Source organism: Dromaius novaehollandiae, chromosome W, assembly GCF_036370855.1.
Source record: "Dromaius novaehollandiae isolate bDroNov1 chromosome W, bDroNov1.hap1, whole genome shotgun sequence".
Lineage (NCBI taxonomy): Eukaryota > Metazoa > Chordata > Aves > Casuariiformes > Dromaiidae > Dromaius > Dromaius novaehollandiae.
In genome coordinates this window covers 22240019-22254588 of record NC_088130.1, presented here as the reverse complement: position 1 = coordinate 22254588, position 14570 = coordinate 22240019, and the positions used below count along the sequence as shown (strand labels likewise).

General features: G+C 35.4%; 1 protein-coding gene and 1 long non-coding RNA gene across 2 annotated transcripts in view; one reads left to right on the top strand and one right to left on the bottom strand.

Annotated features, from left to right (window-relative positions):
* Positions 1-6927, top strand: part of LOC135324389 (long-chain fatty acid transport protein 6-like) — a 41057-nt gene extending 34130 nt beyond the window's left edge. The window contains exons 7-10 of the mRNA XM_064500483.1: positions 948-1146; positions 1758-1855; positions 3341-3471; positions 5762-6927. Coding sequence (XP_064356553.1) covers positions 948-1146; positions 1758-1855; positions 3341-3471; positions 5762-5938 — 605 coding nt within the window. The 3' untranslated portion in view covers positions 5939-6927. The remainder of the gene's footprint in view (positions 1-947; positions 1147-1757; positions 1856-3340; positions 3472-5761) is intronic.
* Positions 1-14570, bottom strand: part of LOC135324390 (uncharacterized) — a 37400-nt gene that overhangs the window by 18120 nt on the left and 4710 nt on the right. The window lies entirely within an intron of this gene.

Below are 14570 nucleotides of genomic sequence, written 5' to 3'. Positions count from 1 at the left end.
ACAGTGACACTACCACTGAACTAAATTCTTTCATGTTAGGCACTACTGATTTATGGAAACAAGGCACAGCTCTTTTATGAGATGATCTTAAATTATTTGTGAAAATTCATTTGTATATATATATCTTTATTTGTATGTATTTGTATATATTTTCATTTGTATAATTCTTGTCTCTGATAAAGTAATTAACCTTACTTAAGTAACCTACTTAAGTAACCCTTAAGTTTTGTTGTTCAGAACAGGTTTCCAGAATGGTGAGGAGTTCATACAACTATTCTACTTTCAGCAAACTGACACACCAATGCCATACATGTCTTAACAGGATAATCCTTTCCCTATCTCCCCCTGTTTTTTGAGTAAATTTTATATTAAAATTTCTGTATTTGACTCTGAAAAGAAAGCAATAGTGCTATATCACATTAATGAAAATTCTTCAGATGTGTTCTCAGAACTTCTGAAAGGAGGCTAAGTAGGGATTTAATGCCTGGGTTGGACACCTGCCTTAAAAAAAATAGCCTTTTTAAATTCAAAAGGAAGCAGCTGAAGTGGAGACTCACTACTACAAAGTCAGTAAGGTGTGGGGAATGAGGTATAATATTCACTTGGAGTGTGCACTTTGTGAGAATAATGAACATACCAGTGAACTGACAAGATGATGGATGATAAGTCTGAGAGACAACTGTTTACTATGTCATCAGGAATAAATACAAAATATTGGTTTTCTGAGTTGGCAGTATTGCTCACTTTGCATCTAGAGGTGAATACACAAGTTGCAAAGCAGTAAAAACAGGTAAGTTGCTCTTATAGGGTCACACCTACTGAAAGAACCCTGCCAAATGTGCCTCGTGGTCTTTTAAAGTTATATGTAGCAAATTAACATTAAGGTAAAGTGCAGGAAATATACAATGATATCTTATGTTTACATTCATTTCAACTTCTCTGTGTAGGTGAGGCTGGTCTTCTCATTTCCAAAGTGAATGCAAAGAATCCCTTCTTTGGTTATGCTGGCAATAAGAGAGAGACAGAAAAGAAATTACTCTGTGATGTGTTTAAGAAGGGAGATCTTTATTTTAATACTGGGGATCTAATGGTTCAAGACCAAGAGAATTTTCTTTATTTTTGGGACAGGATTGGAGACACCTTCAGGTACAATCATTGTTTCTTATTACATTTCTTCATTAAAAAGTACAGACATACAGAATACAGTAATACTGTTTTGTTTTCAGCCATGAGTGTTTGATTTATCACTATCTTGATATAGTTTATAACAATTTTGAAGTGGATGACAGGGGCTTCATTTTGTAAATAATGCACCTGCAGAGCTGGCTATCTGATTTTCAGAAGGTTTTGTATGAATTACAGCTTTTTGAACATTCTTTCCAATAAGCATACTACACTGACAAATGATAGATTTGTTAGGAGAAAGGAGAGTTGGATACCAAATTAGAGAAAAATGTGTCAAATACTGAAAAATGCTCACATTTGACATGCTTAGATGTGTATCAAAGTTTTGAAAACCGTTACATGAGATTATGATAAGCTTTCATTGTCCTTTAAAGTGATATCTAATATCCAGTCCCCTTTCAATGACAAACGCTGTCTTCTGGTGATCAGACCACTAAACAAACGTGACAAGTTGGAACAAATATAAGGTGTTATTAGTCTAAAATGAATTGAGTTCCTAGTAACGTTAATGTTTTTAAGAGTAGATGTCCATATAGTTGCATGCGATTAAATTATTTTTTCACATGCTTTAGATGGAAAGGGGAGAATGTTGCAACCACTGAAGTTTCTGATGTGATTGTAATGTTGGACTTCATACAGGAAGCAAATGTGTATGGTGTATCTGTGCCAGGTAAGAGAAGCATTAGCTGTGTGGTCTTTTTTTCCTCAAGGTTTTGTTGTTAACCCTCATAACTTTTATTTCCTGTTATAAATCTATGAATCATTTCTGACAGAGTTAGCTGTTTAATACCTAGCTAAAATGCAGTTGCAGATAATAAAAATACCAACAGATAGATTGTGAATGAGCCAGTGAATCGTGCTTTTTGATGTGTATTTTTGAAAAGCTATTTTTCCATGAATTTATGATAGTTACATAATTTAGTTTGAAGCATTATTAAATTCACATCAGTGGAAAATCCACATATCCATGTGTCAGAATAAAATCATGTCAACAAGGTAAGAATTAAAGTTACTCTAAAGAAAAGTATATTCATTACTAAGTGAAGCAATTCTGCTGTCTTAATTCACTTTAACTCAGCCTAATAAACCATCTATAAACAGGAATTTTTCGAAAACCAAGGACTGGATAAGGGAGAAAAGGAGAAGAAAACAAACCATATACTAAGAAAGAAAAGAATATAATTTCAATAATTTTTTTTTACTTAGTTGTCATGCAGAAATCTAGGTGTGATTTCCATTCATGCTAAATCCTCTTTAGAATATTCTTGAATGATAGAAGAGTTTTAAATTTGATAAAGGTGTCATTTACCCCTATTTTAAGACCACCACACAAGAAAAATCCTAATAAAGAAGAGTAACTGAAAAGTAGACTCAAGATTAAAATGTGAGGGATTCTCATTTAATATACAACATTTACCTGTAGATTCTTACCTTTATAAAGAAATAACCAGTGTATGTGACACTGTCTTGGTAATTGTAGTTAAACACATACAAAACAATTTCACCACAAAAGTTGTAGCATTGCCAGAAAAGGATTGTAAGGAGGCAATGGTAGAATGTCTCTGTTATTATTGCTAGCTGATGGTTAAAATGAGCAGTTATTTTGATTGTTGAAGTTTATTGTTTTTACAGTATTTTACCCGTTTCAGTCTTTCCCTAGACCCAAAGTGCTGCCTTCCTTCCCAAACCAGTTAGAACTTCTTGACACTTTCGATCTCTCTCTTGGCCAAAAACATTCAGATCCACAGCCTTGAGAGAAGATAGTGCCAAGAGAGAAAAACTAAAACTGATTAGAAGACATAATTGGCAAATCTGGGAAAGAAGCTCAGTGCTCTGTTTTTGAGAGAGAGAGATGGTATTGATGTTTATTAATATGTACTGATTAATACTGAACATAGATAGATGGTACTCCATTTAGGCTAACCTGCCTAACTTGTTTATGGCATTATTTCTTAACTGTAACAGCTCAATCTCCAAAAAGATGCAATACCATATAAGATATAAATAAAATTTGCTTGTGTTACTGAAACTCAGAAAGTGATATATTATTGTCAGTTTATTAATGTGCTATAGTTCTTTTTTAAATGTAAGGTTAATGACAAAAATTAAATTTTATTACTCTTTAAAATGTTATGTCTCCCTTCCTTTCCTCCAGCTCATGAAGGAAAAGCAGGAATGGCCTCTCTTATTTTAAAGGAGAATACAACACTGGACTTGGAGCAAGTGTATAAGCAAGTTGTGACCTATCTACCAAGTTATGCCTGTCCTCTTTTCTTAAGAGTCCAGGTAAACTGCATTACTGCACTGTGCATATAAACATCTACATCGTGTAAACATAGCAATGGTTAAAGGAATAAAAGTCAGTATGGCAAACAGAAAGAAAGAGTTTGCTCACATATCATGTAATTTAGTTTTATAGTTTTTTAGTATTTTTTGGACTGGTCCTATTTACTATCTTCATTAATGAGGTCTTGGAAGAGGAATTACACAAACACTTAATGAAATTTGCAGATTATGTTAAACTGGGAGGAACTGCATATATCAGTAAGGATAGAGATCATACAAAAGGATTTAGGGAGATTAGAAGCATAAACAAAAAGATTCAGATTAGTAAAATGAGAACCAGTGCATCTGCAGAAAATAATCTAAAATCCATTTTATTTAGTGGAAATGAGACAGCAGAGAAGTAAAGCTAAAGCAGGAGACACACTGATAATACACAACAAATGAGATGTTATGTGCAGTGCAATACAGCTGCAAAAAGGTTAAAGCATTTAAAAAGGTACCACATTTATTGGTCCTGAATTAAAAGCGTTTATTATTGCCACCATCATTATCATCAGAGTGCCTATCATCCCCAATTGTGTACTACTACCTTGCTGTGGTTGCTCTCCAGTTCGGAATAAAAAATTAGTCCCTCCCTCAAAGAGTTCATAATTTAAATGTAATATAAGAGACTATTTATGGCTAGAAAAAAGGGAAGGGTATAGAAAACACACAGTATTGCTTATCAGCATCTTAACTTTTTGGTAAGTGTTTTGGAAACATCATGACAAAGGCAAGCAGGAAAGATGTTTATGAAGGGAGTCTCCTAAGTCTGAGGGGAAGATGAGAAAAAAATAGATGGTTGTTTGAAAAGAGAACACAGGTTATGTTAGCACTCTGGGCCAATCAGAAATGAAAACTGAAAAGATGTATTTCATGAAGTGTAGAAAGATATTCTTTGCAGTAGCATTCTGATATGAGCAAGCAAGAATACACTTGAGAATGTTGCAGCCATCAGTTAATGAAATGATGAGAACCTAGATTAGATAAATTGCTATACAGATGGACAGAAAAGCCTTTATCACAGAGATGCTGTGCAGAAGGAATCTAAATCTTTGATGTATCTGGAACTTGGCTTTGACTGAATTAGATTCGAATTAAAATGCCCACATTACAGATGAGTAAATGGTGGTATTGCTCTCATTAACCAGGAAGGGAGGTAGTGCGTGGAACTTCAAGGAAAAAAAATGAAATTAAGAACCCATTGTCCTTGATTGGATATGTAATCATACATTAGAATATGTCAGTTTTTTAGATCAACCAAAGCAGGTAGATCTGGATTAGATACAGCTCTGTGAATTGTTGGAGGTGATACTTTATTTTCTGTTTGCAGAGTATACACATATTTGTAAATGTAAGGGTAGAAGAGATGATGACAGAGAGAGGTCATAAAGTGTGGGGGAGAGGACAGGAGGATAGAGGAGGAGAATCAGAAGGCAACAAACTCACAGAAGTCCAGGGAGCGTGGCTTAGTGTCAAGAGCAGAATTAATGAATGCATTGAGGGCTGCTAACAGCTCAAGGAGATAAGCAATGCTTGCACTAATCTTTCATAAGAAAGAGGCCATTACGAATCTGGCAGGAGTATTTAAGGAAACAATGGAGTGCAATGGCAGAGACTTAACTGGAATGATCTAGAATGACAGTAGAGTTATTGAATCCAAAACTGATTGTTAATCATATGCTCATCAGTGATGTTTGAGGTGAAAATGAAAAAAGGTGTTCACTGGGGAGGTTAGTGGTTTTTGCGGCAGAAATTTTTGATGGAAAAGGCTAAATCTTATTTGTTTCGAATGTAGAAAAGACCAGGGCAGTGTGGGAGTGTAAGAAGAAATGAGTAGGTAGATGGAGTGGAACTACTGGAGAAATGGATGTGTTAGAGAAACAAGGCAGATGGAAGTTGTCTGTTGTTGTGACAGGAAACAAGAAAAAGGAGATGTACTAGACATGACTGCAATGAAAGGAAAGGGGAAGGAAAGAGAGGAGTTTTACATTGTTCAAAGTGATTGGAAAGCGAGACAAAGTTTAGAAAAAAAATAGATAGCAAAAAAAAGTCTCACTGGAGATGCCTCCCACTCCTTTTCCCAAGGGACACACTGACATTAAAAAGAAGCTTGAACAAAACATTACAAAATGTGTGATGAGAGTAAACAGAATTACTCATATCAAGTAAGACTTAAAATAAATGTGAATGTGAGCAAAAGAAGAGCTCTGTCTATCTACTGAATAATAAATCTTTCTTTCTTCCATAGGAAACAATGGAAATAACTGGAACTTTCAAACAACAGAAATTTCGTTTGGTGGATGAAGGTTTTAATCCATCTAGAATCACTGATCCACTTTATTTTTTAGATAGTTCTAAGCAAGCGTATGTCTTGTTAACCAGAGAAGTACATGAGAGGATCTTATCTGGACAAATGAAACTGTAATTAACCTAATGCTAGGTTATTAAGAGACAGTCTATTTGAGCTACTGTGCAAGATGTGATAAAATTAATCACCAGTATTTATATGTAGTTATCCAAAATAACATTTTATATATTTGAGACTTAAAAGCACATATCTCTTGTATCTTTCCTCATTTGATCATTATTGATCACTAATTATTTTCTACCTCTTGAGACCAAATATAACCAAATGACCTGTAAAACATGTCTGAGATCTATTTTATCTTAATTTTGAAATTTAAATGCTCTCAGTCTGCCTTTTTTTTAGTATTAAATAAAAATAAAGGATATGCAGAATGGTATGTAGAAGAAAAGGACTCAAAAAATGAGAAATATGTGGTGATGAAGGTTATTACCTTGAGAGAGAGAAAATATGCCATAAACATCTCTTCTACTGTAATTGCCACTTCATATATATATCCTTATGAATATATATTTTAAGAAATAAAGACTTGATAAGTGGTTGAAAGAAAAAAAACTCTTATGCAGAGGACTTTGATGGAACATAAAATGAAGAGAACGAAGCAGAAAATGCCCTCCAAACAAACCTGAAACTAAAAGGTTTATACCAACATCACTGCTGAGACTTTTTGTCATAATCCATTCTCCTTCTTTTATTTGTATACTGGCTGTTTAGATTGTCAGATTCTGAAGACAGGCCATACTTTATAATTTGTGTAGTACCAGATCAGCAATAAGCAGAGACAGTGTGCATACTTAACGGAGAAAATAGCTCTTATACCATAAAAAGAATGGTTAAAACAATAATATTAGCACTTTATAGCACATATTGACTAATGAATAGCTTCCTCACTCTTGTTAGCTGTTTAGGGGATTTATTATTAGCTGTTAACTGTTAGGGATTATTTTATGGGTACTAAAATATAGCAGAAATTTTAAAATTCTAAATCATGTTCTAATATACTGCTTTTTAGAAGTTTTCAAATAAAGTATAAGTTTATATAAAAGAAATTCCACAGCGTCTTTCTTAGTCTGATTGTATAAAGTCTGTTTTGTGTTTTGTTCCGATACACTGCTCATGCAGCAAAAATAGAGGGACAATGTCCTTCTCTAATGGATTGTGATGGCAGCTTTCATCAGCTGCCCTAACAGCCAGAAGCAGTATCATGGAATACTGTGAGGGAGATTCTGTTCAACACTGGACATCAGAAGTCCCTTTTCCAGTGTGACTGTGGAGTGATAATGCCCTATCATAAAAGATTAGGCTGTAATTACTTTAAAATTTATTTCTTCTTTTTCTTTCAAATTTGTTTTTAAACAAGATGTTAGAAGTTTATTGAAGTCTTAATTTTCTGGTTATCATTTTCATTGATTTTCCTTATAAACGCCAACCAAGGATGCAGTAAAAATTATACAAAGAACTATAGCTTGCATATGTTTCTGAATACCATATTCTTCATGGGATTGTCAGTACAAATAAGCAAGCTGGCAATTTTGCAATCGACAAAGTAGCTTTATGGTGGATGTTAACATAAAAGACTAAGAAACACATGTACATAACATGGAAAGGAGAGGACTGCTGAGTAAGGATGGAAGGGGCCGCTACAGCCGAGCACTTCCTGAGCAGTCCTACTTTTTATATCAGTTTCTTTTTGTAGTTCCCAAAACTGCTGTCTATAACAGAAAGCTGGTTTTTTTGCTGCTAATTCCATTAGTCCTGAATACCATTACTCTGTTCTGGTCATAGTTGCACTCTTCTAGTCATGGACTGCAACTTTAAGAATCAGGTATTTATAATAAAGTTAAACACAACTTTGCAAATTAGTTTATAACTTTGAGCAAAGTTGATTAAATCGAACACCATTTTACCTCTTATGCCCATCTTGCCTTAATTGTATGCCGACAATACTTCATGATCTCTTTTTACTTATTACAATATTTATGTATTTATTATTTTTATTCCTTTTTATTGTATTTATCTCTTTCTATTTATTTATAAAAATTATGCAGCTCCTATGGCAAATAATATATTTTTAGTAACTCTTTAAAAATTAGAATCCGAGATCTTCAGCAGCATGTGGATCTTGTAGTAGAACCTTGCAATAATATAACAGTAATCTTGTAATAGAACATAAACTAATGTAATGAAATCAAATGCTTACTGCTACCATTTTTAATTCAATTTTGGTATCAGATTTACCACTTTTTAAATTTTGCTTTACAAAATTTGATCCTATTCTTGGCATTAATGAAAAGATTCTACCACTTAGATACAACAAGAAAGAGAAAAAAAACATGAAGACAAAGACAAGATACAAAAAATACTTCCCATACAAAAATATGGAACTAAAAAGATGTTTCGGAGTGTCACCATTTGGTGGCTTGTACTGACAAGTATCTAAGATGGCTTCAGCATCTTCAGCATTTGTGTGGGGAGGTTGGGGGAAGAGGGAAGAAAGAGCATTAGTGGAAGAAAAATGCATATGTGCTACCTTTCATGCTTTAGCCTACTAGGGCAGCTGATGGGTGATTCCCAGCTCTACAGTGTATTACAGCAGCAGTAAGACTCCCCTAACTTAGCCGGCTTGAATATCCTGTATTTGTGTCACAGCAGCAACTCCTCTCTGTTCCTTAGCATAACCTTGACAGTCTGGACAATCTGCCTATTTTCAAGGGCTACTAAAAGAGTTCTGTCCTGTACCCCATCTCCAGAGGTAGGATGGCTGTGATGTCAAGAACATAAAACAGGAAAAGATACAGAGCTGTAGGCTCTGTTTTTCCTTGAGGAAAAACAGTGTATTATTCGTAGTTCAGTAATTCTTTCCTTTAGCAAGTAGGTTAGGTGCCAGCAGATGAACTAAAGCATGTTACAGCAAATTGTCACATTTCCCAAGGAGATGTAAATTGTTGAACTGGCACTGAAGTTAGGCCGAATGATAATGATGTTTATGCAAAACACTAGGAAGGCCCTTACTTTCAGAATAAAAAAGTTGAAATATTTGTAGCAACCTGTTCTTTCCCTACCCTTATGCCCAGATCAACATGCAGAATGGGCTGAGGGCTTGAGTGTTGCTGCGAAACTGTGCACCAGTATTTGCCCTGGAGGTTTCATTTTTTTGTGGTAGTAGTGAAAGCAGCAGCTGAGGGTAGCTAGGGTGCAGATGGAGAGCTGCCCTGCTAACCTCACATATTAAAAAACAACAACAACAAAAAGAGAATAAACAAATGTAATCTCCCATCAGTAAACTACTGATTGTCTTCTTTGGTGGCTGCATACAAATCTAACGATGTCATTGATTCAAAATGTCAAAGTGGAGGTTTAAACTTAAGAAGTACTTTTGTGTGTCAGCCTCTAAAAAACAGGAGTGCTCTTAGCTTTAGACAGAATAGCACGCACTATAGATTGTTTTCCACTTTACTAACCTTACAATGAAGTAGTACTTCTAGATGATAATTCTACTGTTGTTCTAAATAAGTGAGCCTAGTGTATGTAAGTGAAAAATACACCTCTTAAAGACTGCCATTATCTGCATTTCATAATGCACTATAACATTGGGAACTGGAGGTGACTGAGCCAATCAGATACAGTGAGATCCAGGAAGGAAAGAGAAGGTTTCAAACTCTTCACCACTTTCAGGTAGAGAGTAGCACTTCTGGCTATGTAAGGTTTTGTAAGAAAGTGGAATGGAGTCCTTAGGCTGTGAAAATTCTTTAAAAATCCCTGAATCAAAACATTAGCTATGAACATTTGAACTGTACCCCAGATTTCATAAGTGGATCCTGATCTCTGTAAAAGCCCAAATCAAACTCAGATACAAAGAGACTATCATTTTGGAAAAGCCTGGATTAAGTTCCAAAGGCACACCACATTTTGAAGCTCTACTGCTTAGAACGCTTCCTAGTATAAATGCCATTACCATCTTTTTATGTACTTGTAAGCATATTTATATCCTGTAACAAATGAGATCTACATTCCTGCTTTATTTGATGCCATTAAATGGTTTAATTAGGAACAGACGTTCCTCATATTTGAGGCTAAATAGCTGAAGGAAGCAGAGCTGCTACAGGCATTGTTTCAGTGCCTAATTCAAGAGCTCAGATGCTTAGTGGAATTCAGAGATCTCACTTTGGGTGGTTTGACAGCTCCTTATAAAATGTAAGAGGAAAGCTATATGCATGAGAATAGCATCTACAAAAGTCAGCTCATACAGCAAGAACTGCCTGAATCTACTAGTAGGGAATACTGACGAGAGGATTACGTCTTAAATCCTATTCCTGCCGGCATTTAGGAATCTAATTCTAGTTTGCTGGGAGCACACAGATTGGAATTACACAAAAAATAATTTTTTTCAAGTGTTTGTAGTTCTACAAATTGCTGGCAAAATGATGGCCATACACATTCAGCTCATTCTCTATCCAAGCGTTTCATTAGAATTATAAGTAAGAGGTAGGAGAGGAAACTATTTATTGATGATATATGAAAGCACTGTAATCTGTCAGACACCACTGTCATAACAAAGCCATATTCCCTGGTAAGATGTATAAAACCTCTCTGTAGTATAAGCAAAAAGACTCCATTTCTATTTTGCTGGCCAAATCCAATTTCTGTGAAGAGAAGCTTACATCTATACAAATACCTGTAATCTGCCATTAACAAACTGGTTTTGTTGGAATATTTTTATGTTCAAAAAACCATTAAGTGTGACTCACCATTGTTTAAGTCCATTTTTATACTAGGATATCTCCGCTACAACGACAAATCCCCATGCCATTTGTCAGGTATATTCTGAAATCGCTTCAGGCAGTAAGTGCTCTCCAGACATACAGATTATTTTTAAAGACCTTTTGGCTTCCTTTTGTGTTATATGAAACCTAAATTTCATTAGAGAAATGTGTCATACTAGAAAGCAAAGTATGGCCAAAACAATAGCCTAAGATGCCTCACCTTGTTCAGCTGTCTCATACTATTAAATGAAAATCAACCCTCCCTAATGAAAATGTTGATCCAGTATTTTTCTTTAACTTTCCAACATGATGTTCTGTACAGTTACTGTTTTTCTTAAAGAACTTGTGACCTATGTAAAATAACCTCTGTCTTGCTTTGGTGACCAAAACCAGATGAGTGACCAGAGTCAGAAAAGGAGTTCTCTGGAAGCAGTTTCCAAGATTGACTGAGCATGATCAGTGAAATGTTAGTAGCTTTTTCAGATGAATCTTTATTTACACAGGCAAGGCAGTGGGTGACAATTACCCTCATGCTAGCTGCACCGTACATGTTCTGTTTCCCCCAGTTACGTTCAGAATGTATACAGTGATCTGCAGAATTTCTACAGAAATCATTCCTTCCGCATCCCACGAACCATAGTATCTCACCTTGTTTCACCAGCATTGTTTCTCTGTTTAATAAAGCTGTTAGGTATTTTCAGTGCAAAAGTCTGCAGAGCCTTGAAACTGTGCAGGCAGAGTGAAATCAATTGAAGTAATACACTAAATAGCATACGGTCTGCTGAATTTGGTATATTAAAATATGAGTATGACTCATTTTTGTGTCATTTTATTGAAAAAATAGTACTGCTTAAATGTTTCTTAAGCTGCAAGAGAATTACATATTTGCTGTGACATTAAGACTAGAATCACCCAGAAACAGAGTTCTCTGAAAAATATATGTCCAAGTTTCCAGAACTGTAAAGTTTTTTTTCCTTTTACTACCAGACAAGTTTCTCCTAAGAACAAGAATTTGTGGTACAACTGCTAATTCACACATCTGACAACTTTAGTCATAGCTGAGTTATTCTCACTTTAAGTTCTCATAGAGAACAGGCCATTACCCCTAGCAATCTGGATGGGTCAAGGCCATAATTCTGCTGTCAATATTGGAGTTCTGCTTTCCCCTTCCTTTTCTAAATCCCCAATAATGTATATGCTCATTCTGTTTGAAGTAACTCCCAAGGATTATAAGAAAAGAAAAAAGGCAGGGGTGATTGCAATTACTGAAATTCTTGTAATACTGCTGAAGCCATTCGGTTGAACTCACTTAAACCACACAAGGAATCATTTTGGTCCCATACATCTTAGTGCATCATTCTGTATTTACAAAGCCTTGTTCAAATACGTAACAGCAGAGCTGACAACAAAACTGAAAAGCAAACCAAACAATCCACTGGACTGTGAATAAACAGCTCATTTACAGGGGTAAAAATGTTAAAAGTTATAAAAACTTAGTTATTTGGGGAATTAGATTTATCTGATGGTTCCCTGGGAGTCTGTCCATCTAATCAAACTAGAACAATCTGTAACTGCTACCAGCATGAATGAAGAGAACTAGGTGTCATTTTAGACATGTGACAGCACTAAAAGATACTCCCTGCTGGGCAGCGTAAGCACTCCTAAATTTCAGCAAAAAAGGTTTGCTGAGATTGTGGAAACTCAACAGAATCACCAATCACCAAAACACTGCTGTTTATGAAACATTTCTGCCTTATAAACAAAATAAAAAATAAATGAAGCAACCTCAGAACATATGATGGGATTAAGGAAATTAGAAGAGTTTTGCCAAACTGGGAAGAAATTACACAATCCAATAAGGGACTGGCACAGAAAATCCATTCAAGAATAGCTTGTGACTAAGGCTTATTTGATCCAAAAATGTGCAAGTCATTGAAGAACTAAAATAAACTGAGGGTCAAGCAAAAGAGACAGTACAGACAACACTAAAAACTGTGCCTTCACTGTAGCAAATCGTGTCATATGTGATCAAAGATTCCTTATTCAAAGAAAAAATTAAGTAGAAACTCAAAAAAAAAAAAAAAAAAAAAAAAACCAACCTTCCAGCAGATAAAGATGATGCAAGGCTGACTGCAGAAGAAGCAAATCAATTATATCATAACGGAAATGCTGTAAGATTTCAAATTCATCAACAAGCAGTTGACAAAATGGATTCCACCAAGGATGTCTTATTATCTCTGTCACTGCTTAATTTAGAAAATATGTTTGCTTTTCTTTGTAAGAGGAAGAAGTAAAACTAAAATGTAATTTGAAACAGGTAACTGCAGTAGCTGTAATTTCAAATAGGATTATCAGGAAAAAAATAAAAAAGAGAAGAATTTGGTGCTACTGAATTATATATGGGGTAATCCTTACTTTCGGCATTATCCTAGAAATGCTACCTTGTTGTGAAGAGCATCAGCGAGCATGTACATGGGGAAGGAAGAAAGTCCTCTCCTATTTGGTGACATTCTGTCTGACTGGCAAAGCATACAATTTTTGTACATTTACTTTTTTTGGTAATAAACTTGTCTCAAACAGAAGCTTGACTGAAATTTTGGACAAATAGCAGGTGTCAATCCAAATGGTTCTGCAACCTTAAAACAAATAGCAGTAAAACTTGATCTTGAAGAAGAAATAATACCTGCATTTTGTCAGCTTTGTCCGTTGTGTTCTGTGATTCAGAGGAAGGTAAAAGATAATCAGAACATTAGGAATGTGCTTTAATAGAATGACTGTAGCACATTTAATGCCAGTAATGAAGAAGGATGTAGTTATCCATATTGGTGGAAATGTGAGGGGTATCATTAACATAGTTGAAAAAGGTTTAACACATTTTGTTTTCACATAGCACACTGAAAACAATCATATGGTCATCTACTGAGTAATGCTTTTTAAAAGAAAAAACATATTTTTATCAATATTTTTATTACTGTCACATTTACTATTCTGTTCTAACTATCATTATATTCAAAAGCAATTTAGGATATAAAAAACAGCCTAAGTAACATGGTATCAAATTGATTATATACAGTGACACTTTAAAACACCTATCAAGCTGCAAAATCATAGATTTGTCCCTGTCCCAATAAAGCACTTTTTTTGTTTGTTGCGGGATTATTATGTAGTGGCAATCTTAAAAATAGAGAAATAAAACATAGTCTGAAAATTCTTTACAACAGGAGCTACCCTGCTTCCAGTCGCTGTCTCCCTCCATTTCTACAACACGGCCCATATCGTTCACAGAGCTGGCAATACTTATGTACAAGCTCTGGGGTGTGCAGACAACCAGGGAGGTGTGCATACGAACACAGAAGAAGAAAAGCTAGAGACATTATCAGGATTAACTTTTTTCCAAATCTTGCAAGGAAATACAACTGAAGAGGTGAAGAGCAATTCCAGGAGCTGTTTGCAATCGGATCTATTTCCATCTACACTGCTGCAAAAACATGTCTCTCCTTTGAAAATATAGAGTCAACACAGTTGAAGCTAATTAACTTAGGTGTTAGCAGCCAAAGCTTACATCTATGCTACACTTGAGCTGCCTGATCTCAGGGTCAATGTGAAATCTGGAACTCCCCAAAGGCTCAAGTGCTCCATATCCAAATTACCATTACGGAAAATTGCAGCAGGAATACAGACATCTCTTGGAAAGGATCATCTGCTGGTCGGTCTTCTCAATGTTGTTAATACAGCATTGCTGCAAGGGCAGATGAGATAAATGGAAGCGGCTGGGCCAGGCCACGCCACACTGCAGTTGGCAGCAATCTACAGTACGAAGCACGTGCCTGCAAAGTTCTCCTCCCTGGAGTACCAGCACAATTACTGCAGAGGCAGCACATGGGACACTGTCTCAGATATGTAACATGGAGAGCTAGTAAATCTGGCTG